General features: G+C 35.2%; 1 protein-coding gene across 7 annotated transcripts in view; it reads right to left on the reverse strand.

Moving 5' to 3' along the window:
- USP25 (ubiquitin specific peptidase 25) overlaps positions 1-25,355 on the reverse strand; it is a 143,971-nt gene that overhangs the window by 56,833 nt on the left and 61,783 nt on the right. For 6 of the 7 annotated variants that reach the window (XM_050784793.1, XM_050784792.1, XM_050784790.1 and 3 more), the window contains 5 exons: positions 17,888-17,974; positions 11,078-11,215; positions 7,167-7,243; positions 4,867-4,940; positions 1,356-1,504 (listed from right to left, as the gene is read on the reverse strand). In XM_050784793.1, coding sequence (XP_050640750.1) covers positions 1,356-1,504; positions 4,867-4,940; positions 7,167-7,243; positions 11,078-11,215; positions 17,888-17,974 — 525 coding nt within the window. Of the gene's footprint in view, positions 1-1,355; positions 1,505-4,866; positions 4,941-7,166; positions 7,244-11,077; positions 11,216-17,887; positions 17,975-22,138; positions 22,184-25,355 lie in introns of those variants that run through there. The other variant, XM_050784794.1, reaches the window with a different exon arrangement.

The following is a 25,355-nucleotide window of genomic DNA, read 5'->3' on the forward strand; positions in this document are numbered from 1 at the left end:
GATCGGATTTTAAGAGTTTGCTTTCTTATTCCATTGTGGGATATTGCTAAAGTCCCAGTCTTAGAGATCTGTTTCCCAATCAATAAAATAAGCTGAATTTAACCATTCTTACTTAGAGGTTTATATCAGAATTAGTTGTGCAGCTCTTGTGCCCATATACCACATCCCTATGCTACACTCTGCTTTGATAACTTTGAAGTGTGGCTATTCTCTACTGAGAATCACTGAAATAGATGATCTATGACATAGAGAGGAAGGCTATTTCAAATACGTCTCTTCCTCTTAAGAGGAAAAGCATATTTTTGTTTGTTTATGTATGTGTGGGGAAGAGGAAAAAATGAGTATGCATCTGGAACAGGAAAGGGTTAACTGCATCTTTAAGAAAAAAAAAATTAAAATTTAGATAAAAGCAAGTTATTCCCAAAAACACAAGTACAAAGTCTCCTTTTAGCTAAACACAGAGACATCGTATCACTTAATATTTATTAAGCACCTATTCAGTATAAAGACCTCAGAACCTTGTTTGATAAGTACCAAGACATTTCATTCATTCATTCAATAAATATTATGTACGCAGCCACCATACTACCACTAGGGATATAGTAATGAATGACACAGATAAAGCATCTACCCACATTCATGGAGCTTAACAGCTAGACAACTATCAGCAATTGCTTAACAATGATTGATTGGAGAAGCACATGATATGTCCTTTGCTTACTATTACAGTGCCAAAACTCCCTGACAGATGAATGCACGGATGAATGGCTACACAGATGCAGCTACAGAGATGGATAAAGAAACAGAGATGGGTGGAAAGAAAGAAACTAGTTGAGGTAGACATATAAGTTAACAATATTTTATAAAAATTATTTCTTCCTTGAGAAGGGAAGTCCTTCCATCTGACCTTATGCAATCACATAGCAATTTTACAAGAAAAGGAATCTGGGTGTCGTGGACAAATTCCAGTAACAGTTGATATAAGTAGCATATATCTGTTTTAAAATCCACTGTAATATCAGGATTTTTCTTCTTTAAATATATCCAAGAACTAGCATGCTGCTAATGGCTGGTACCTTGATTGAAAGGTCTAAAAAGACTGAAAAATGTCCTAGAAAGACTTTAACTGAAAATTCTGAGATAAATTATTTAAGTGAGAATTTAACATAGATTATAGGTCATATTGACTGGGCAGGTTTCTTGAATGTCTAAATTACCAATTAAATCCAAATATACTCTCTGAGTATTCTCTCTCAATTATTAGGTAGCTATATAATTAGAACCTTACATTGTGCTTTATGGCATTGTAAGAAAGACCTAGGGAAGAAAGTGGACAATGAAAACGTTAAACTCACCTCTTGGCCTGATTTTCCTGAATTCTCTGAATGTAAAGACTCAATTTCTCCTTCAATCATCGCAGCCTCTAGGCACTCATGCAGATCTTTGAACCCATTGACCTGAAGTGGGTACTGACCAAACATTTCAGTGTTTTCAAATTTTTTACCTATAAGAAGGGAGAAAATTAATAATCCTCAATATGGCCTTCTGGCTACTAAAATTAAGAGTACATAAGGATTCTCAGCTGAACCCGAAAATTGTAACACTGACTGATTTCATTCCTGAGAAGTGTTAGTGTAATTTTCCTGTTGGTTTATACACATGCGCAAATGTACATTTATACCCAGCCATAGATATTACACATCCACATATATTTAATTAAATGCACACATGTGTATGTATATTTTTTCTCACAAGAAGCATTTTCTAAGGGCAAGATACCATACTGAACACTGGGAATATATACAGCAGTGAACAACAGAGATATGGTCCCTGAGCTGAGAAAATTCTCAGCCTCATTTGAAAAACATTATACCCATTAACTTCAAGTATATTTATAAACAAATAATTATTATTACAACTGTTATAAAAAGAAAGTTGTGATGAGACACAGTGCTGTGAGAGGTATAAAAATGGGAACTTAGTCTTGGGGGTGGTGGGGAGAGCAGGGAAGACTTTCATGGCAAAGGACATTTAAGCTCAGACTTGAATCATGAGTGGGAGTTAGCCATGCCAGAGTGCTGGGGAATTATATAGCGTATTCTTGGCCATGGAACAGCATGATGAAGACTTTAAGGCAGTAAGGAAGTTGATATGTTTAGGAACTAACAGAAGATTAGTGTAGCTTGGGGAATCAAGGGAGAGATCACAATGAAGTCAGACAGGGAGTTAAAATCTACAAGGTCTTGTGTTCCTATTAAGAATTTTTTTTCCACACCACATTCTGCATATAATGCAGTCACTGATATGGTTTGGCTGTGTCCCCACTCAAATCTCATCTTAAATTGTAGCTCCCATAATTCTCCTGTATTGTGGGAGGGATTCAGCAGGAGATAACTGAATCATGGGGGCAGTTTCCCCCATACAGTTCTCGTGGTGGTGAATAAACCTCATGAGAGCTGATGGTTTTATAAGGGGTTTCCCCTTTGGCTTGGCTCTTGTTCTCTTCTCTTGTCTGCCACCAAGTGAGACATGCTCTTCACCTTCTGCCATGATTGTTAGGCCTCCCCAGCCATGTGAAACTGTGAGTCCATTAAACCTCTTTCTTTGGTAAATTGCCCAGTCTCAGGTATGTCTTTATCAGCAGCATGAAAACTGAAACACCTTTAAAGTCCCTGTGTGAACTAGGTGGTCATCTGTTAAAAGACTATTGCAGAATCCATCCAGAAATAAAGGTAGCATGGATTAAGATTGTTAAAAGAGATAATATATACATGTATACATATATACAAGGAGGAGCACCAACAGGACATGACTGAGGGGTTTGTAAGAAGGATAAGAGACAGATAAGAAGGAAAATATCAAGAATGACAGAATTCTGGCATGAACAACTAGATGATGATGATGATTACTATTTATTTTATTTTTTGAACAACTAGATGATGATGATGATGATGATGATTACTATTATTTATTTTATTTTTTGAGACAGAGCCTCGCTCTGTCACCCAGTCTGGAGCTCAGTGGTATGATCCCTGCTCACTGCAAACTCTGCCTCCCGAGTTCCAGCAGTTCTCCTGCCTCAGCGTCTCTAGTAGCTGGGATTACAGGCGCCCACCACCACAGCCGACTAATTTTTGCATTTTCAGTAGAGACGGGTTTCACCATGTTGGCCAGGCTGGTCTCAAACTCCTGACCTCAAGTGATCCATCTGCTTCAGCCTCCCAAAGTGCTGGGATTACAGGCATGAACCATCATGCCTGGCAGATTATGGACTGAAAATTGCACCACTTAAGTAAGAACAGAGGATTTTTTTTCTTTAGTTTTGAGGTAGCAGTGGAAATCACTGGTTCATTATGACCCACGAGATTTCAATTTGAGAAGAGAGTTGAATATGAGTCTATAACTAAGATTAATATTCTGGAATAAAGATAGAATTGCTGGCTTATTGACAGCAGGAAATTAAGGCAGTGAATGAGATGCCTAGGGGATGAGACAGGAAGAAAAAATGGGCCTAAACAAAGTCCTAAGGTTCTGCTACCTTTATATGCAAAAAGAGACTATAAATACAACTTTTCTTAGAAGTACCCACAGAGGCAGGAAATTGTATTTTTAGTAGAGACGGGGTTTCACCATGTTAGCCAGGATGGTCTCGATCTGCTGACCTCGTGATCAGCCCGCCTCGGCCTCCCAAAGTGCTGAGATTACATGCGTGAGCCACCACGCCCAGCCGACAAATTAAGTATTTTAATAACAATCAATTTTAGGAATCAATATAATACAGGTAGAAATGCTCCTGCAGGGTATTATAAACAGTGCCTAGTCACGACCTGATCAGACATACTAGCTGTATCAGATACAGTGTTCTACTTCAAATCAAATCAGAATGATTAAGATGAATGACCCAACGTAAATGTACTATGTAAAATATTCTACTTCTATATATAAACATATATATTAACTCATATATATGTGTATATATATAACAACTTATATATAAGCTGTTACCATTTGAAACAAACAGAAATGTATGAACACTTCACTAAGACTTTTTAAAGGGTCAACATCTGAGTTCGTATCTGCCTTTTTCTGAATCCCAAACCATCAAACAAAACTTCAGGGAATCCACTACTTAAGGTCATGAAGAAAAAACATTTTTTCAAATTTTACACTTTAGCTGATCTGGAAACAGGTAACTTTCAAAAGTTGATGCATTGGGTGATTTGAGAAAAACAATTTTTCAAGTTTATGCTTTGGGACTAATATTATTACATGAAGTTACATTTAAAGAGAGTCTCCTGCCTTGTTAGGAAAACCAAACAGAAACTAGTTAGGCCACATTTTATGAAACAGGTATTTAGCTTAAATTGAGTAGTATCACTCTTAACTGATTTTTCAAAAGATAGAGTATAATTTTTTCCTGAAAATTAATATCTACATTTAAAATCACTCAAAAAGTGAGAACTCTATACCACCCTGACTATGCTAAGTTGCTAAATTCAGCTTTCAACGTGAAAAAGAAAGTGAGCATCATAGCAAGCCCAGTATTTAACTCCAATATTATCTTCAAAGGATCTCCCAACTGTCCCATTAATCCCTGATTCCAACATAACAGGATCACAGAAGCCCTCTCACTGGAAAAAACATGGGGATAAAATAAAGTATCAATTAGTATGTGATAATGCACTTTACACATTCCTTTTCATTCATTCAATTCTGTGCCATATGCGAATAACAGTAGCAATCCAACAAAAATTACTAGACAGAATATATCAAAGTCCACTAAAATAATAGTAACTATTGAGACAAATGAACGAATGAATAATAATCTCTCTTCACTTGTAATAAAAAGTAAATGTGTAACTATACCTTCAAGTACTCCCACGGCTAGGAATCTTCCATAGAACAACTCTACCATGGGGTTCTTTGGCTTCTCTTCATCCCTAAAGAGTGTTAAAAAATATAAATGTGATTACAATTTTTGGACCTATAGAGAAAATATTAAAAGAACCATAGCATATGACAAGACAAAAACACGTCTGTGGCTATCATGCACTTATACTGAGCTCTGTTATTTACAGCGTCACCTTGTGCAAGGTACTTAAATTTATTCTCCCGTTTCTTCACCTGTCAACTGAGGATAATGATGATAGTTGCACTCACAGGATTCTCATAAGAGTTAAAATGAGCACTACATGTATGAACTTGGAAGACAAATTGACACGGTCTGTGCACAAAGTGCCTGCTCTTTCTGCCATCATTATACATTTCAATCTCTTGCTCTGTGTAGTGCATGTTAATTTGGACATGGGAAGGAAGAAAAGCCACTTTTAATCAGAATAGATTTCTACAACATGTTGCTAAGTTATTTCCTGTATTTACATGGAAGAGTCCAAATAATCCAAAAACAACAACCTCACCAGGGAGGGAACAAGGTACCAGTTTTTGACCCAGAGTAGCTTCACCTTTTGTGAAGTTTCACACTGCTGGTAGAATTAGTCGTTTACATAGTTTCCAAGTCATTTAATATAAAAATTCATTTTTTTCTTTTCTGTTTGAAGCAAACAAATTGATAATTTTAAACTGTCTTTTTATGGTTTGTGTGATCTAAAAAGACAAAAGTTCATCTTGGCCTTACCATATAGAAATGCATTGTATCTACAGTTGTATACAGATTTTTCTGTATTAATTTGTGTTTATATTAATTGATTTGTTAAGTATTGTTTAAAAAGGGAGGGGATACCATCTCTCTTGATAAATAGGTCATCATTTTATCCTTAGAATAATGTTGATAAGTACTTCTCTTAATTCTTACAAGAACCCCAGTAGGTAGTGTAGTAGTCTTTAGTGCTACTGAAAAAAAATTATGGCCCTTCATGTTCAGGTACATGGTAAGATACACTGTCCTACTCACTTCTTAAAACTGTGATAAAATGTACATAGCCCTTTAACTGCACAGTTCGGTAGTGTTAGGTAGATTCACACTGTTGTGCAACCAATCTCAGAATTCTTTTCCTCTTGCAAAACTGAAACTCTATATGCATTAAACAACTCCCCATTTCCCCCTCCCCCCAGCCTCTGGCAACCACCATTCCACTTTCTGTTGCTACGTGTTTGATAACTCTCGATACCTCACATAAGTGATTTATAGTATTTGTCCTTTTGTGACTGGCTTATTTCACTGGGCATAGTATCTTCAAGGGGTCATGTTACAGCATGTGTCAGAACTTCTGTGCTTTTCAGGATGAACAATATTCCACTGTACATACATATAGAACATTTTGTTTATCCATTCACCTATCAATGGATATTTGGTATACTTCCACCTTTTGGCTATTGTGAATAATGTTGCTATGAACACAGGTGTACAAATATCTCTTTGAAACCCTGCTTTCAATTCTTTTGGATAGACACCAAGAGGTAGAATTGCTGGAACATATGGTGATTATATTTTTAAACTTTTAAGAAACCCCCATACTGTTTTCCACAGTGGCTGTACCATTTTATATCCTCATCAATACAGCACAAGGGTTTCAATTTCTCCACATCCTTGCCAACCCTTGTTATGTTCTTGGGGTAGTGGGGGTTGGGGGATTGTTTTTTTCATAGCCACCATCCTCATTAGTGTGAGAAATTCCCACTCATTTTGAAGTTAGGCCACATAGCTCTGTCCAACAAAATGTGAGCAGAAGTGATGTGTGTCACTTCTGGGCAGAAACTTGGAGACACAGTATAATTTTCACTGCCAGCAAGATCCCAGACACCTAGGTGACCTTGGGGCCCTGAGTGAACAGACGAACAGAGCCACTTGTTCACATGCACTGCTACTTCATATCCCTGTCTTCATGCTTCTACATAAAAGGATTTTGTCACAATTCACATTCCTGACATCTTTCTCCACGGCAAATTCATTCCTCCTCATGAAAAGTGATTACTGAATCTAAGAAAAGGAACTGGGCATGTAAGACTAGCTCTTTCAGGGACCACTTTTTAGATTTTTTTGGTTAGATCATTATTTGTGCCTGCAAATTCCAAACAGCTTGTCAATAATACAGAAAATATTGGGATTCCCATAAGTCTGTCTTGATTTCTTATTTCTCCGTTGACATTAAATACATGCTATCTAATGAATTCCTAAAACCCCACTGCTAAACTTCATGGTAACTTACGTCTCCTCTTCAGCTTTCATTTGGAAGGCATCTTCTAACCAATCTAATAATTTGTGTGTAAACTCACTCACATCTTGCTGTGAAAAGAAAAAAGCCTGTTGATATTTGAGCCTACTAAAAAAAAATACTAGATGTTATAACATCAAACCTAGAGCCAGTTACTGAAATATATAATCACTAACTTCTTGCAAAGATAACAAGTGAAATGTTTCACACAAAATGCAAGAAACTTTTATCATTTAACCAGGATATATTTGAAAAACCAAGCATTATATTGATATTCAATGATTGGGTTCACTCTAAAATACACACACACACACACACACCAAAAACCAAACTTACAAATGAGATTTTTTAAAAATAATCATTACTCACCACCTGAAGAGCTCTGTAATGAATCTTTATAAAATGAAGAAATCATCTTACCAAACAGTTCTTTATTTTATAAAGAATTATTACTGGCTTCTCTCTTACAAGGAAGACTAGTCTCTTTCCACAATTCATTTTCTTAATTCAACTTACACACACAACTTTTCAAGCCATATCTACCTTTACTATCATTCAGAACCAGCTCATTTATCACCTTTCACCATTCCTTTGATCTTTGCTCTTCCAACATAGAAAAACAGGAATAGGTTGTAGCAGTTGTGTTATCAACTACCATAATTCTTTCAATAACGTGAGTTGGAACACAGAAAATAATAAATAGAACACAAGGGAAAAAGCAATAAATCAACTCTACTAAGGCTGCTTAAAGACAGATGAATCAGTAGTAAGCAATTTGCCCTTATCAAAATAGCCCCAAATATAAAACAAACTTACTATCATACATTTTTTCAGCCAGAAGTTTCTTAAAGAGCATGTAGGCCAACTTATTAACCTTAAAAAAAAGTTGAAACTAAAGTCTGGAAAGCTTAAGTAAATTGCTCCAAAGCTGCAGAGTTAAATAGGACTAAACGCAACACAAAAATCTAGCTGTAAACATTCATAATACCTACGGTGGGTTGAATAGTAGCCCGCAAAGATGTATGTCCACCTAGACCCTCAAAAGGTGACACTATTTGGAATCATGATCTTTGTCAATATAATTAAGGTAAGGATCTTGAGATGAGATCAGCCTGGATTAGGGCTGGGGCTAAATCCAATGGTGAGTGTTCTTGTAAGAAACAGAAAACCAGAAGACAGACAGACACATGAGGGAAAGCCATATGAAGAGGGAGACAGGGATTGGAGCTATGCTGCCTCAAGCCAAGGAACACCAATAGTCACCAGAATACGGTGGAAGCAAAGAAGGATTCTCCCCTAGAGCCACTGGAGGAAGTGGGGCCCTGCCAACACCTTTATTCTAGACCTCTGCCCTCTAGAACTGTTGGAGAATAATCTTTTGTTTTTAACCACTCCGTCTGTTGCAATTTATTACGACTGTCCTCAGGAACTACTGTAACATCTTAAAACAACTTTTCATACTTTTGTATAACTTTAATTCACTTAAAGGTTATATCTAACAAAAAATAAGGTTTCCTAGCTATCACAATATTTTTCAGAAGTTAATCCCTATCTTCCTTAGAAATCAATCTAAAATTGACAATTATAAAATAAAAATTCTACCTGCATCCATCAAGAGAAAAAAAAAATAATGAAATCTTCACTGATTTTTAGTTTTAAGCTGAAACAATTAAAGGTATGATTAAAACTGACAGTATCAATTGGGGCCAGGTGTGGGAGGCCAAAGAGGGAGGACAGCTTGAGCCCAGGAGTTCAAGACCAGGCCTGGCAACATAGGGAGATCCTGTCTCTATAAAAATAAAATACAATCATTTGCCAGGCGCGGTGGCATGTGCCTGTGGTCTCAGCTACTTAGGAGACTGAGGCATGGGGAAGGCTTGAGCCCAGGAGGCTGATGCTGCAGTGAGCCATTTGTCATACCACTTTATGACACTGTAAGCCATTTGCCATACCTGTATGACACTGTAAGCCATTTGTCATACCACTGTATAGCACTGTATGACACTATACCAGCCTGGGTGACAAAACAAAACCGTGTCTCCAAAAACACAAAAATGGAAAAGAAAAAGAAAAAAACTAACAGTATCACATATCAAAGCATATCCCAAAAGACACTTGTGCACTTCAAGAGATGATATATTTGAAATATTTAGGAAGAAGATACAATGAAAATATAAATTCACTTAAAAAAAAATCATGATGCTTACATTTACAGATTCACTAAATTACTAGTGTAGCCTTCAAATTCAAGTGTTTAGGGAACAGAAGAGAATCAAACTTATCAACCTTAATTGATATACATCCACCTTAAAAGTCCTCTAAAGAAAAAGAATCACTAATTTCAAAAGTTAGTCTACAGTGCTAGTCTGAAGCAAAAGCATTTATATTGTGGCCTTAACAGCCAGTTGTATCCATTTCAACTGTAACTGAAAAGCCCACCTATGTACATATATGGCTCCAAATGAAGTCTATGCTGCCTCATCTTTAAAAGTGAAAAGATACCCCAAAATCAGCATGAATCTCTAGGAAAGAAAGAAGAAAGAAAGAAAGAGAGAGAGAGAGAAAAAGAGAGAAAGAAAGAGAGAAAGAAGGAAGGAAAGAAGGAAAGGAAGGAAGGAAGGAAGGAAGGAAGGAAGGAAGGAAGGAAGGAAGGAAGGACGGACGGACGGAAGGAAGGAAGGAAGGAAGGAAGGAAGGACGGAAGGAAGGAAGGAAGGAAGGAAGGAAGGAAGGAAGGAAGGACGGACAGACAAGGAAAAAGCCATCCAGAAAGAAAGGTAAGTCAGAGAACAGAAGTAATTTTTTTGAAAATGTAATTGTATATTCAGAGTCACTGGAAAAGATAGTATGCATACTAAAAAAGAAAAAAAAAAAAAAGTAAAACGCATTTAGAACCAGAAGGAATGCCAAATGCCCTAAAATGGTGGTTTGGGATCAACTGTAAAATTATTTTTCTTTCTTTTGATTTGTGTTAGTGTTATCATGACAGAGCAAGTAAGAAACAAAGCTGAGTCGATACTAAGCCTAAAAGGCACAGGAGCATTGTTAGAATGTTTTAAAAAATGAAACAACATATAAAAGAAACTCTGAGTGAGTGCCCTTTTTGTTCATTCACATTTGCCATAAAAGGTAAATTTAAAACAGAAAGAAAAAGCACAAGGAAAATGGTGACAGAGTCTCCGACCCTCCTCTTCCAAACGCCCTCTCCTTACATCCAAAAAACAGAGACACATCCAAGTATGTACTTTGAAAATCAATACTGAAAGCTTAGTGGCTTTTTGAAGCTTCTGCCATTACATGCTTGCTGCCATCTTTTTGAACACTTACTATTATTTGCCACTGTATTTGTTCCTCTGTTTTCCTTCTTTAATTTCTCTGATTTTTCCAATTATATGTGAAAATACTGATTTGTTTATAGATATTTTGTAAGAAAATTACCAATATGCTTTTAAGGTAATGGATAAAAATCTACAATACACTATATAAACAATAAAAGACAAAAGCAACAATAACAAAGATAATGTATTTCAAAAACCATTTCTGGGTAATTACGGAAAAGTACTCCCTGCCAGCAAACACAGGAATATCAAAAGCATGTGTACTATAATGATCCTCTGTTATCACACATTTGTGAAGATGTTTAATTATGTACTTGTAAATAATCTTAATTTTATCCATCGTTCTCATTTCAATCATAATGTAAATTAAAACTTTATTTTAACACCTTCAAGATTACTTTTCTTTAAAAGTAAGTCTCCCAAATGTTTTAAATGGTTCCAGGTTATTTTTAATAAAGCAGTATCATGCATCTTAAAAAGTCTCATATTCTTGGGAAAGCTGCTTAATATTATTCGGATTAAATAAAATACAAATGGTTAATAAACAAGTAAGTGCAACAAAACTACCTGCTGTGAGTCATTTGATTTGAAAGCATCCTTAAGAATTTCAACTGCTCTTGATGGATCAACATACTTCCTTTTGGTACCAACAAGAAGTGCAAATAGATACCTCAGCTCACGCATAAAAGGCAAATTCCGATGTTCCTATTGAAGGAAAAAAAAACCTTAATTGAAGATTAAGAAAATTTTTACTAGTAAATAGATATTCATTTTAACAGTAACCAAAAATTAAACTAGCCAATATAGATTTGGGATGAATTAGCACTCTTTCATAATTGAAGAAAGTAGAGTGTTGGTGCCATCTAAGAGACTCAAAGAAGTCCAGCACAAAAAAGGCAGAAGACCTAGGATAGGCTCACAATTTCAGATGAATGCCACATATTCACAGCAAATCATGTCATTACTCAGCCCAGAATATCTTCCTCATTCAAGACTGCTTATTATAATACTTCCCATTCAGCAAGGCCCAGCTGCTGCTGCTGAGAGCAATAATAACAGGCAACGTCCAATGAGTGCTCACTGCATGCCAGGCACTGTTCTAAGTGCTTTATCTCAATAAACCCATTTAAGCAAAAATCTCTACTCCTCCATGAAGTCTTTCCAGACTCCTCCAAGTCAACGATACCTTCAAATTCCACATCTACTGAAATGAATGCCTTTCACTGAGCAATGAACCACTGACTGTCACTGTGGTGTGACAATCTTAATTATCAGACTAATATTAGAACCTCATCCAATTGTTAACATTAGAAATTTAATAATTATTTATTTATTTAATAAAAAGTACTTATAAATTATTTTATACTCATTTATTTTATATCTATTTTAAGTTACCCAACATTATATTTAATATAATTCAATCACAATACTTAAATTTAATTATATTAATTTAATAATTAGACCAGATCCTAATAGGAGACTAATATATCACCCTCCTAATAGTCCTCTGAAATCTTACTTTTGTTTCTCAATAAGACTATAAGATTCTCAAAGACAAGAATTTCTATATCTCTTCCACAAGTTTTTACTACACAAAGCAAGCATTCAATTCTTAATGGTTCATTAAAGCAAAATCTCCAGAAAAAATTAAAACAACTCACATTACCAATCACTAACAATTTAATTTAAAATAAGAAGGAAACTTTAAAAAATAATGTAATTCACAAAACTTAGTGAAATGTTTCATGGCAACAAAGCAGGCAAGCCATTCTTATAATATTTAGTTCTTGTAATAACAATTCTAATGGATAAAATTTAGATATTAAATATGAAAATTTTCTTCCAAATTTACATAGTTGGCATTCTTAACACTGTAAAATTCTAGGGGTCTGGGATGGGGGTGTATCTTTACATAGTTGCTGCCCAGAATAATATAATCGACATAGAAAGAACTGCTTCTAGAATATATTCCAAAAAAGAGTCCTAAGAAATAAGTAAGAGGGAATAAAACTGGTTCCAAATATACCCTACAGAAACAGGTTTTGAAAGTATAAAAACTATGAGCTTTAATCCATAAAGTTACTTCCATGAGTACCCATAATTTCCTGAGATCAGTTTCTTTATCACTGCACCTAAGTCAATGCAGTTTTGTGAGACATTCCCAGTAACAAAGTTGGAAGTAATAATTTTTTGGAAATTAGGGGAATTCTGCTGAGAAGCATATTTGAAAACTAAATTGCTTCCTAGTTTCTATAAGATTTTACCATAAATGAGATTTTAGCTTTGGTCAAATCATTTTTCTTCATCTACAGAGATGATAATACGGTTTTTCTTCTTTAGTCTGTTGATATGGTGAATTACAGTGATTTATTTTTGAAGGCTAAACCAATTTTGTATTCCTGGATAAGCCCCACTTCTCTATGAGGTATTATCCTTTATATATAATTGCAGGATTTAATTTCTCAAAAATGTGCTACAATTCTTTGCTTCCAAATTCATGAGAAATAATGGCGTGTGGTTTTCTTTTCTTGAAATGTATTTTCCTACTCTTCATTTCAGGGTAATGCTTAGCTCACAAAACAAGTTGGGAAGTTTTACTTCTTAAGTATCTGTACAAATGTATAGGGAATTCTTATCATTTGTTCTTTAAATGCTTAATGTAATTTACAAGTAAAACATTCAGCTGTTGAATTTTTTGGTGGATGGGTTCCAGTTCCTTTAATATAATGTAGGGCTACCACAGGTTATCTATTTCTTCATCAGTGAGCTTTGACAGCTTGTGACTTTCAAGTCACTTGTCTGTTGTTTACAATATTCCACTATTCTCCTTTTACTGTCTATAGAATATGTAGTGACGTTTCCCTTTTTCACTCCTTATATTTGTAACAGATGTCTTCCCTCTACTTTCTTGCTTAGTTTACCTAGAAGTTCATCAATTTCACCAAACTTCTCCAGAAGCAGCTTTTGGTTCCATAACTTTCTGTATTGTTTTTCTGATATTTGGTTCATGGATTTCTGCTATTATCTTTATGATTTCCTTACTTCTGCTTTGAGATTAATGGGCCCTTTACTCTCTAATGTCTTGATATGCAAGCTGCTATCATTAATTGAAAACCATTCTTCTTTTCTAATGTCTGGTAAGAAGTCTCTTGTTGCAGGAAGTCAGGGACCCAAACGGAGGGACCAGCTGAAGCCGCGGCAGAAGAACACAAATTGTGAAGATTTCATGGGCATTAGTTCCCCAAATTAATACTTTTATCATTTCTTACGCCTGTCTTTACTGCAGTCTCTGAACATAAACTGTGAAGATTTCATGGACACTTATCACTTCCCCAATCAATACCCTTGTGATTTCCTATGCTGTCTTTAATCTCTTAATCCCGTCATCTTCGTAAGCTGACGATGATGTATGCCTCAGGACCCTGTGATGATTGCGTTAACTGCACAAATCGTTTGTAGAGCATGTGTGCTCGAACAATATGAAACCTGGGCACCTTGAAAAAAGAACGGGGTAACAGCAATCTTCAGGGAACAAGGGAGATAAGACTTTGGAGTCTGACTGCCGGTGAGCCAGACAGAACAGAGCCATATTTCTCTCCTGTCAAAGGCAAATAGGAGAAATATCGCTGAATTCTTTTTCTCAGCAAGGAACATCCCTGAGAAAGAGAATGCGCCCCATGAGGGTAGGCCTATGAATGGCCCCCATCAGGGCGGCGTCTTTTACAGTTGAAGTTGAAGGGATGAAATAAGCCCCGGCCTCCTGTAATGCTCCTAGCCTTATTAGGACAAGGAAATTCCTGCCTAATAAATTTTGGTCAGACAGGTTGTCTGCTCTCAAACCCTGTCTCCTGATAAGATGTTATCAATGACAATGTGTGCCCAAAACTTCATTAGCAATTTTAATTTCACCCCACCCTATGATCCTATGATCTCGCCCTGCCTCCACTTGCTTTGTATATTCTATTACCCTGTGAAGAATGTGATCTCTGTGACCCACACCCTATTCATGCACTCTCTCCCCTTCTGAAAATCGCTAATAAAAACTTGCTGGTTTTACGGCTTGAGGAGCATCACGGAACTTGCCAACATGTGATGTCTCCCCCAGACACCCAGCTTTAAAACTTTTCTCTTTTGTACTCTTTCCCTTTATTTCTCAGGCCAGTTAAGACGTTTAGGGAAACAGAAAAGAATCCACGTTAAATATCGGGGGTGGGGTTTCCCCCGATAGTCTCTAATAAGATATCTTCAACTAATCACTGTTTTAGCTTCATCCCTCAAATTTTGATATGTCATGTTTTAATTTTCATTCAGCTCAGAATATTTTGAAATTACTCATTTGACTTGTTCTTTGTCCCTTGGTATATTCAGAGGTGAACTACTTCATTTCCAACTATCTGGGAATTTTCTGTATATCCTTCTGTTGTTGATTTCTACCTTGATTTCTACCATTTTCGTCAGAAAAGGTATTCTGTATGATCTGAATTCTTTAAAATGTACTGAGACTTATAAATCCAGTTCCTGTCACTTCTTCATGACTAATGGCAGAAATCTCAGTATGCCTTTTTTATTTGTAAAATTCAAAATTCCTTCAAGTATTTGGTCCAGGAATACAGTATGGTACTCAACTAAACCCATTTCCTTCTGATGACATTCGCCTTAAGTAGTGAAAAGTGAGAAATTTACTTATTTTGAAATATTTGTCCTAAATCAAGGCTTTAAATAATATAACCTTCCAATTAATAAGGCTTTAGCTATTTATATGATGATTTCCACTAAATACTATACATGTGCATCTTTGTTTCCTCAACATTTAATATTTTTGCCATCAGTTTGAAACATTTTAAGCCAAATGTATATCTGTGTGAGGGGAGGCGGGATGATTACATCAAGGATCTATTATTGTATTTCCAGAGACCTCACAATTCTCCTAGACACTGAAATTACAAACAGTTCAAATAAATATGAGTGTCTAAAATTAGTTTCAATTTCTACAAGCAATTGCCAAGTCTACTTAACATACAAACTAATTTCAAATACTGTATTTCTTTTAAATCTCACCCAATATGTATGTAATATTTGTGGCAAATTCTGCCAGTAAAAAAATCCTGTTTAAAAGTGTATACAAATGGCATTTCTGTGATGTGATCAAAGTAATCCCAAATGTATTCTGCAATTTAACACAAAGTGTTCAAATTGAATGTAGCTGTAGACACATCACCAGTTGGAGGTAAATTCATTATTAAATAAGTGACAAGTTACACTGATACCTTTTTTAAAAACTGCTGTCACCATCTCAAATGAATATAGGACCATTCAGTGGCTGATAACTACCTATAAATCCCACATTTGCTTCAAAGATGTCAAGGTATAGTGTGAACTGCTGTCACTCTACTAAATTAAAGGAGTCACTTTTGTGGAATAATCTTACAAAATTGCATATTCTACATAATTGTCTCAGAATGGAAGTGAGAAATTATTTTATTTCCTTAAGCTAAAGGGACACCCGGAGCGGCTAACCCATTGCAAGAAACAAACTTGTCTAGAAAGGTGCTGAAGATTGGAATTACACATTTCTCTAGTATTCACAACTCCTTCTGATATATAAGCATAAATATAACAACTGTTTTTAAAATAGGAATACAAACTAACATGGCCTTATTCAACTCTGTGAAGAACAAAAGAAAATAAAGCTCTGTAAAACATTAAAATCCAGGACCATAAATGGTCAAGACACATATACATACATAAATACGTAACTGGAAATGATAATTCTAAACAGTTTCACACAAATTATACATAGACTTTGAGATATGAGAAGAGAGAAGAACTGTGATGTTAACAAATTGCAATAATAGAGGCAATAGTTCAAAAAGTTCCATGTAAAAACCGTAACGATTGAAAGGGTTTTCCTTAATTTTTCTGGAGACACACGAGTTTGTCAAGCAATCCTGACTCCCTTTTGAAAATGGGTTGTTTATCAGCCTGACACTCTACAGCACAGAGATTATAACCTGAAAAGCTGGTTATAAATCAAGTTCTCATCCCACTAGCATGCATTATAAATGTTTTACGTGTTTACAGAAAAAGTGGTTTTAAAAATTAAACGCTAAAAGGAAAACATAATTTAATAATTCATCACTCCTACTAACAATAGGTCACAAAAAGTTCAGCAGTACACTGAAACCTAAAACTAACTCCCCTGTCTTGGCAACGAGTCCACTTTAGGACTACAGATTGTTTATGACAAGATCAACCACTAAAGTCCTACACGCAACTATATCATCTCTGTAAGTAATTTTTTCCATTAGGTATAAATTCTGTGTGCAAACTGGTTCTTTTTAAAATAAGTCTTATTTTATTTATTTATTTTTTTGAGACAGAGTCTGGCTTTGTCGCCCAGGCTGGAGTGCAGTGGCGTGATCTCAGCTCACTGCAAGCTCCGTCTCCCGGGCTCACGCCATTCTCCTGCCGCAGCCTCCCAAGTAGCTGGGACTACAGGCGCCCGTCACCACGCCTGGCTAATTTTTTGTACTTTTAGTAGAGATGGGGTCACCGTGTTAGCCAGGATGATCTCGATCTCCTGACCTCGTGATCCGCTCCTCCTCGGCCTCCCAAACTGCTGGGATTACATGCGTGAGCCACCGCGCCTGGCCCTAAATAAGTCTTATTTTTAAAAAACTTTATTTTATTGTTTAACTGACAATAGCTGACACCTAGTTCTTACTATGTACCAAGCACTTGTAAGCCCCTTACATGTTTTACCTCATTTAATGCTCACAGCAACTCTATGAAATAATTACTATTATTATTTATGCTTTACAGATAGGAAATGGAACAGAGAGAAACCAAGTAACTAGCTCTAGGTCCATAGCTAGAACCCAAGCAATCTGGCCCTGGTATGTGTGCTCTTTGTTCACTTTATACTACCTATCTACGATAGTCACTTCCAAAATGAAAGATACACATTTGTACTGCAAAGACATGAATGCAAAACTCATTTTTTAAAGGGCTCCACAAGACAATCAACCGAAAAGAAATTTCTATTTCCACAAAATTTTTCAGGAGACAATTGAGGAAAGACCTTAAATTGTAAACTATAGCCTATAAAGTTTACTGAAATGTGATAGTCCCCCCAAAAAAATTACTAAAGTGACACCAAAAATTGGCATATTACTGTGACAGGTAAAGAAAAAAAGTCATATTTATAATATATTAACAAAGGATAAGAAGTTGCTGTGGTAACTGAGATTAATGAATTGACACTCAAATTGACAGTTTCCGATTTGATGAGCCAAGTAAATGCCCAAAAATCAATCACATATAAGAGAACATATAGACTATATATACTGTTAAAAAAAAAAATCTTTTACATTTTACCTTTTGGTTTCGGGGTAAATCTTGAGCATTTGATGGAGGCTTGTAATTCAGAACTAATCTTCTAAATTCCAAAAGATTAAATAATGACTGAAAAAGAATAACAATTGAAGATAACCTGAGAGAAAATTCCATTAGCAGAATGTAAAAATAACTAGTTTAGAGATTTATTTTTGACAGTGTACTACTTATACTCAGAATCATTGCAACTGGCACAAGGAGGCCACATTTCTGAGAAAAAGTCAAATTTCTTATATTTGACTTACTATTCTTGATACTTGATGGTGCACAAGATTATATTTGGACAACTTTTTGAAAATACTACTCGTTATTAATAGCTCTCTTTATACGCACTTAAGCAGTTTCCTCAAAAGAAAGAGTATGCAAATGTCAAGTCCAAAATTTTTTAGATGTGCTATGTTTACCATGAATTATCTAGATGTATCATTAATTCTAGAAAAATGTAGTACAAATAAATTTATTCACCAGATCCTAGGTGATAGAGACACAAAGAAATTACATATTATCTCAATGCTCAAGGAAATACACAATTTAGAAAGGAGACAGATGTATAATAGAAATGTCGTGACTTCAAGATGCAGTGATAATAATTACACAAGAATATAATGGAGCATATGATGGATGCTCATAGAAAGGCTTCCTGGAGTATCTTTTTTAAACTGTAGTTTGCAACCATTTACTGTCATCATGCTGAACATTTGTTTAAAATGTGATAAAATACAATGGAAAAAATCACAATGTATCATACTCAGTAAATTCATCAGAGTATTTTCTTGCAAAACTTTCATTGTAGATATTTTACAAACTTGTGTATGTGTAAAATGTTTATAATATACAGTATATTCCTTTCTTGGGTCACAGTTTATAAAGTTTGAAAATTACTACACAGGAAGTGATAATGTATTAAATCTTAGAAAACGTGAGTCAGTCAACTCGACAGAAGATAAAGGTGGCACCACAAATCAATGAGAAAATAAGCTTTTAATCAACAGTTGGGTACTGAGAAAACTACATATAAAGAAATAGAGCCAGATTACATAGATCAATTAACAGCCTAAATATGAAAGGTAAAACCATAAAGCTGGTAACAGAAATTGTAAAAAAATATTTTATCTTGTGATCTAGAAAGATAAAACAATATAAGCACATAAAATAAATCATTTATTCATTCATTTAACAAATATTTATGGAACATCTACTATATGACAGACACTAAGAAGGTAGTCTCTGCCATTGTAGGGATTACAGTCTTGTGACTGCTGATTAAAACAATAACAGTAGAAGTAACAAACCAGAAGGGATATGAATACATGAACAGTTGGCCAAGATCAGAACCTTGGGGAGAAAGCACCATTTAAAAGTCATATGAAAAAAAAAATGTTGAGAAAGAGAAAGGTATACTAAGGGAAATCACAGAAGAAAAAGGAGTGGAGAAAACAAAGGCTTTCAAACATACTTGTGGATCTGAATAAATTGTGGAGCTTTAAAAAATAACAATGTCAGGGGACTCTCAATAAAGATACAAAGTTCCACAAAAGATTCTGCTGTACATCAAAAAATAGCTGGCACATTTCAAGGAGGACAAGATTAGCAATATCATGAAAAGCTGCCACATTCTTCCAATAAATTAAGGACAGGGAAATAACCTTTGGATTTGGCAACTGGAAAGTCATGCTTTCAGTTGAGTGGTAGAGGAAGAACAGAGGCATTAAATAATTGGAAAACGGGGTATAGAGTAGCACCCTCTTATCCAAAAGGGATACATTCCAAAACCTCCTCTGAATACCTGAAACCGCAGATATTACTGAACCCCATATATACTATGATTTTTTTCCTTGCATACCTATGATAGTTTAATTTATAAATTGGGCACAGTATGAGATTAACAACAACAATAATAAAATAGATCAACTGTAAAAAACATACTGCAACAAAAGTTGTATGAATGTGGTCTCCCTCTCCTTCTCTCTCTCAGTACTGTAATATTTTCAGCCACAATTAACAGCAGGTAACTGAAACAGCAGAAAGTGAAACCAAAGATAAGGGGAGTACTTTAAGTAGGGGAGACAAACCACGGACTATTCTTTTGAGGAATTTAAAGAGGAAAGAGAATGCTGGCAGGTTAGAAGAATCTCAATCCCACTTCTATTCTCTGAGCTCCCACTATAGATAGAGTATTTTCCTTGTTCCTGGACACTTAGAACTTCCTTTGGTGTGGGTGGTGAAGAATTATTTCAGCTTCTGTTGACTGAAATGCTTTTCTTCATTTTAAAAGACTTCTGCTAGGTATAAAATTCAAGATGGCCAGTTATTTATTTCCAGCACTTTAAAGACATTATTTCTGCTGATGTGTGACATGATGTTTAAAGGTATCAAAGTCAACTATTAGTCTTGTTTTTGCTCCTTTATATGTGTATCTTTCTCCTCCTTGCAACTTTTAGAATTTCTGTCTATAGTTATTTTTTTGTTTTATGATGATGTATTCTGGTGCAGTATTCTTTATGTTTATACTATTTGATTCATATTGCTTCCTGAATCTATGACTTGATCTTTCTCAAGTTTGGAATATTGTGAATCATCTCTTCAAATATGCTTTTGCCCTATTTCCTTTTACTCTCCTTCTGGAACTACAAATACACTGTTAGTACTACTCACCATATCCAAAGTAACTCTTTGATGCTCCCATCTTTATGTCATAGCTTTAGTCTGAAAAATACTCTCCAGATTAATTTACCGTTGGCTAATTATCCCTTCAGTTGTGTCTAGTAACGCTGCTAAATTTATTCACTGACTTCTTAGTTTCATTTATATTTTTCCATTCTGAAATTTCCATTTTGTTCTTTATAGTTTTTAGTTTTCTTCAGACTCTCAACCTTGCTTTTAATTCCTTGAACATATTAATTATTATTATGGCAGACACATATTCCGATTTTCCTGTGCTGTTTTCTATTGTCCATTTTTTTTGTATCAGTTTTCACACACATCTTATTTTCTGGTATGACTGACCTGAGTACTAGACACTGTGTATGAAAAATGAAGGAAAGGTTCCCAGATAATACTATCTTCTAAGAGAGAATTTACGTTTGCTCTGGCAGGCAGGTAGACTAGAGTCACTTCCAGTCTCAGGTCGCCTTAATCCAATACATTCTGAGATAATTCAGAAACTAGGAAGCCTGTCTTAACTTTCAGTTATCAGTTAATGCCACATTCTAACCATTTAGAAATTCAACTCAAAGTCTAAAATGTTTTACTAGGGCTCAAACTTTGTGCAAAAATTTTCTTAGTTCCTCAGCCACTCAGCCAGTCAGTTCTGGAGATGCCTAAAAGACAAAATCCATCAAAAATAACAAGCTCATTCTCTGACTATCTTTCTTTACTCAAAATTCCTCACTGCTTTAGGACCCCAGGATGCCCTCAACAAGTTGGTTTTATTTCTGTTTTTGAATCCAGCAAAACATCACGAGGCAGATGGTCTAAAACAACTTCATCTGCCATTACCCAGTGAAACTCATCACCATCGATCATCACAACAAATCATAAAAATTAAGTTTTTCAAGTCCCAAATACCCTATATCCTTCACCAAAGTCATATGAGTACTGTCCAATGTATTCCTTCAAAAGAGGTAGGAAAGGGTAACTTTTACTGCCTAAAGAGTGTTTTTGATTAATGCACCTGAAAATCAGCATCCTTTCATTCAGTCCAAAGCTAATATGTGAATTTTGAAAAGCACTTTCGAAAATGAAGTTTGGTTAGCCTCCTGCTAATAACAAAGACCTAATGGAGGATAAGAGTCGAAATACTTTGTGAAAAAGAAAAACAGTGATGACAAGAGTGCAGAGGAAACGAAACACAAACTGCCTACAACGGAGAGTACTGAGAAGGATGATAAATTCTCCTTGGAGGATTAAAAAAAAAAAATTAGAAAGGTATCACGTAAGTTTCATGGTGAGGCAGGGACTGAAAAACAGATGGCATCGTTGAAACTAAACGTCTATGTACAGAACAATTAAATCCCCATGTCCTTTCCAGACCCAGCACATTCAGACAATTGCCTCCTCTCTGTGGGGGTACAGGAAATTTAGTCAATTGAGATCTTCAATGACTCAGGTTCAGAAAAAACTGTATGCCGCGGTAGAAAGGAGAGATAAGATTCAGAGCTATGAATAGCAAGATTAAGTAAAAAACATGTAAACTGATACCCACATCAACCAATCCCATTTCTCTAAACTTACTTTTAAAAAGCGAGTCATCATGCTTAAACCAAAAACAATCAGAATCCACTCCAAATCTGAAATAGAGAAATGTTCTGTGGGACAGAACTCCAAAAACAAACAAACAAAAATGAAGCTAACATGTGTGGTCATACAGAATATATTACTAAGGCCATAACAAAGATGTTGAAGCATTTAGAAAATATTAAAGTATATAGAAAATAGGGGGGAAAAGGCAGCAATTGACAACACCAGGATAACAAAGTACTATAGACAGGAGGGTCTAGTGAATCACTGTAATATTTATAAAGTTATAAAAAATGTAAATACTGACTACCTACTATTTTTAATTTGTATTATAACTATGTTGAGAGATGAAACAAAGGGCAATTCTAGGCAGGTGAACCGAAAGAGCGAACCCCTATCTCAGTGGGAAGGCATGCCATTTAGAAAAATGAAGATAGAGAAGAAATGGACTAGATATAGGTGTCTTTCAAGGGGCAGGACTAGGAAGCACACAGGTTTAAGCATTTTAGTGCCATATGATTTTTTCTTTGATGAAAATTAAAGAGATAAAAGCAAGGAGTATGAATACACATTTTAAATTATATCCCGTTTTGACAATATGCATCATTTTAAAAAATATCCTCACTTAATATTTTAGATACTCCATACATGCTCCCTTTTGGTTCATTCATCCATTCATGTAATAATTACTAGATGGACTATTCCAATATGCCAGACACTGTATTATATATACTAATATAGAGTAACCTAAATGCGCTCTCTGCCCACAGGGTGGGCGTATTTTAGTAAAATTTATAAAATACAGGGTGCCCTGTATTTTAGTCAGCCTGCGGTTACATGATTTATGAGCAAGGTAACCACATACTTTACCATCATACACAGCAGGGCTTTAGGACTAAGTGACAGGTGCCAACAGATCTACAAGAGGAGTAAAATGGACTACGACAAGCAAACTGAGAAGTATAAGCACCTTACTTCTCGGCATCACAGAAGCATCCACATGGAAAGGTGCTAAGGGGCTAAGGGTCATCATGAGCACCCACAGCACTTCAACAAGATGTCCCGGAGCTACAGAGGAGAACGTACACCTCCAAATAGCTAACTCATTCACCGACACCCTAGTGGAGAAAGCTGCAATCCGTACTTTCTACATAAAAGTACCAAGTGAACAGGACAAAAATAATCCTGACTAGCTGAGGGGTCGATGTCCAACCTAAAGACAGGCTAATGTTGCCAGCAACCAAAAGATTATTTAAGCCATTACCTGTATAATCTTCTCTTTGTTTGTATTCCCTTTCTTACATTCTGTTTCCCCTTTCTACCAAAATATCGGTCTCAGTATCTAAAATAATAAGTACGCAAAGCTATCTATACCTGTTGTAGCCTACCCCAGCTATATACTTTGAAGTTAAAGGGTGATATTACTAGTAAACTTCCATAACTGGTCAATATATTTACAAGAAAAAGAATTAGAATTCCCAGTTGTTTCATATTAGTCCGACCAACTAAGTAAATTCCATCCCTGAGAAAATTCTGTAATCAAAACTTTACAGTACATTTACATGTGTAATTCAATTCAAATTCACAATTCGAATAAGTTCCAACTCACTCACTCTGGAAAACAATAAAACCTCCAACACTAAGGTAGATTTTTGGCCCAATTTTTCATTCATAAGTAAAAAGTCCATTTATGATGGTCAAGTATTATATCTCAGTTTATATTTTAGAGTTAAGCAATAATGGTAGAAAATTTTTAGGAAGACTCTACTAAAGATAAAAATTAAAAGCTACTTAAAATAGTTTAATAGACTTTAAAATTACCACAAAAAATAAAACTTCAGGTCATCTCTAGCCAAATTTTTCTGCCCCGCCCCCCCTAACATTTTCTACAGTTCGATGCTTAATGTTTTCTACTCCCTGAAAAGTCATTATCTTATTAGGCCATTATAACCTGAATTTTTAAGCTTATAGGTTACTTCTCCTAGATGTTTAGATTTCACCCAAAGAAAAATAAATAAATCAAGCCCTCTTATACTTGCCTATGTTAGGGATTAAGCAGCCACTAAACTTAGATAAAATTTTAAAACTAGTATAATTACTAGTTTTTAAATAAGCTAGGCATTTTTTTAAAAGATAATTTTTTGCTAGCCCATTCCCTCCTTCTCAAAAAAAAAAAAAAAAAAAAAAAAAAAAACTAAGCTAAAAAGAAAAGCTAAGATTAGCAAACTTAGGGTAGAAATAGATTGTGACTGTATCAAGATTAAACTGAGCTGCTGAAAGAAGTTTATTCTACTAAAACAAAAGGTCATTATCCCTATATCAGCATTTACCATTTCAAACAGAACTTCCGTACAAATACAGGATGGAGAAATAAAAAGCAACTATTCTAACAATATTATTTACAAATACTTTATTTCTTCTTACACTTTTCTAAGAAAAGCTTCTCATCAATGACCCTCATGTATCTGTCACAATCGTGCTGAGACAGCATCTACCTGACCAAATACAGGCAGCAAAACATGTTCATGAACACTCAGTTCACAGCCTTACAACTACACTTAATATTTTAAAACTATGTCTAAATTATAACATGTACAAACCTTCTTAATAAATAGTGCAAGTAAAGTGAGATGGCCTATTAAGACGATCTAAGAAACTCTAAGGTATCAACATTTTAGATATCATTTTTGGCACGTAAGTGAACAAATAATGTATAATCAAGGCTAGAAGCAAAGATACTGCTATAGATTTATGTTAACCCAGGTATTCCTTAGCATCTTAATGTCCTGGAAAAACCAACAGCATAGTATATTACTTATTAGGATGCACCACAGCATATTAAAAAGTGAGGTAAATCCAGAAAAACAAAGGAAATCAAATTATGCGGTATTACGCACCAGAAGCAAAAAGGGAGAAAAATGTGAAAACTATAGCACTGAAGTATATAAAAAAAGTTAAAATTACAGGTTAGCAAAAACAGTTAACTTGTAGAAAATGAACCAAATAACCTGTTAGTTGCCTTAATACCATATGAAAGTTTAAGCTGTCATACACGCAGGTTTGGAAAGTTACAAAATGAAGACATATTTTGAACTTAAAAAATAGCATGCATGTACAGTGACGTAAAAAGCATTCATCAGGAACATGAAATAATAAGCTATAATTCAACTGCCTTACCAAAAAAACCACAAAATATTAGTTAACTTTCCTA

The sequence above is a fragment of the Macaca thibetana genome, chromosome 3, assembly GCF_024542745.1.
Source record: "Macaca thibetana thibetana isolate TM-01 chromosome 3, ASM2454274v1, whole genome shotgun sequence".
In the NCBI taxonomy this organism is placed as follows: domain Eukaryota; kingdom Metazoa; phylum Chordata; class Mammalia; order Primates; family Cercopithecidae; genus Macaca; species Macaca thibetana.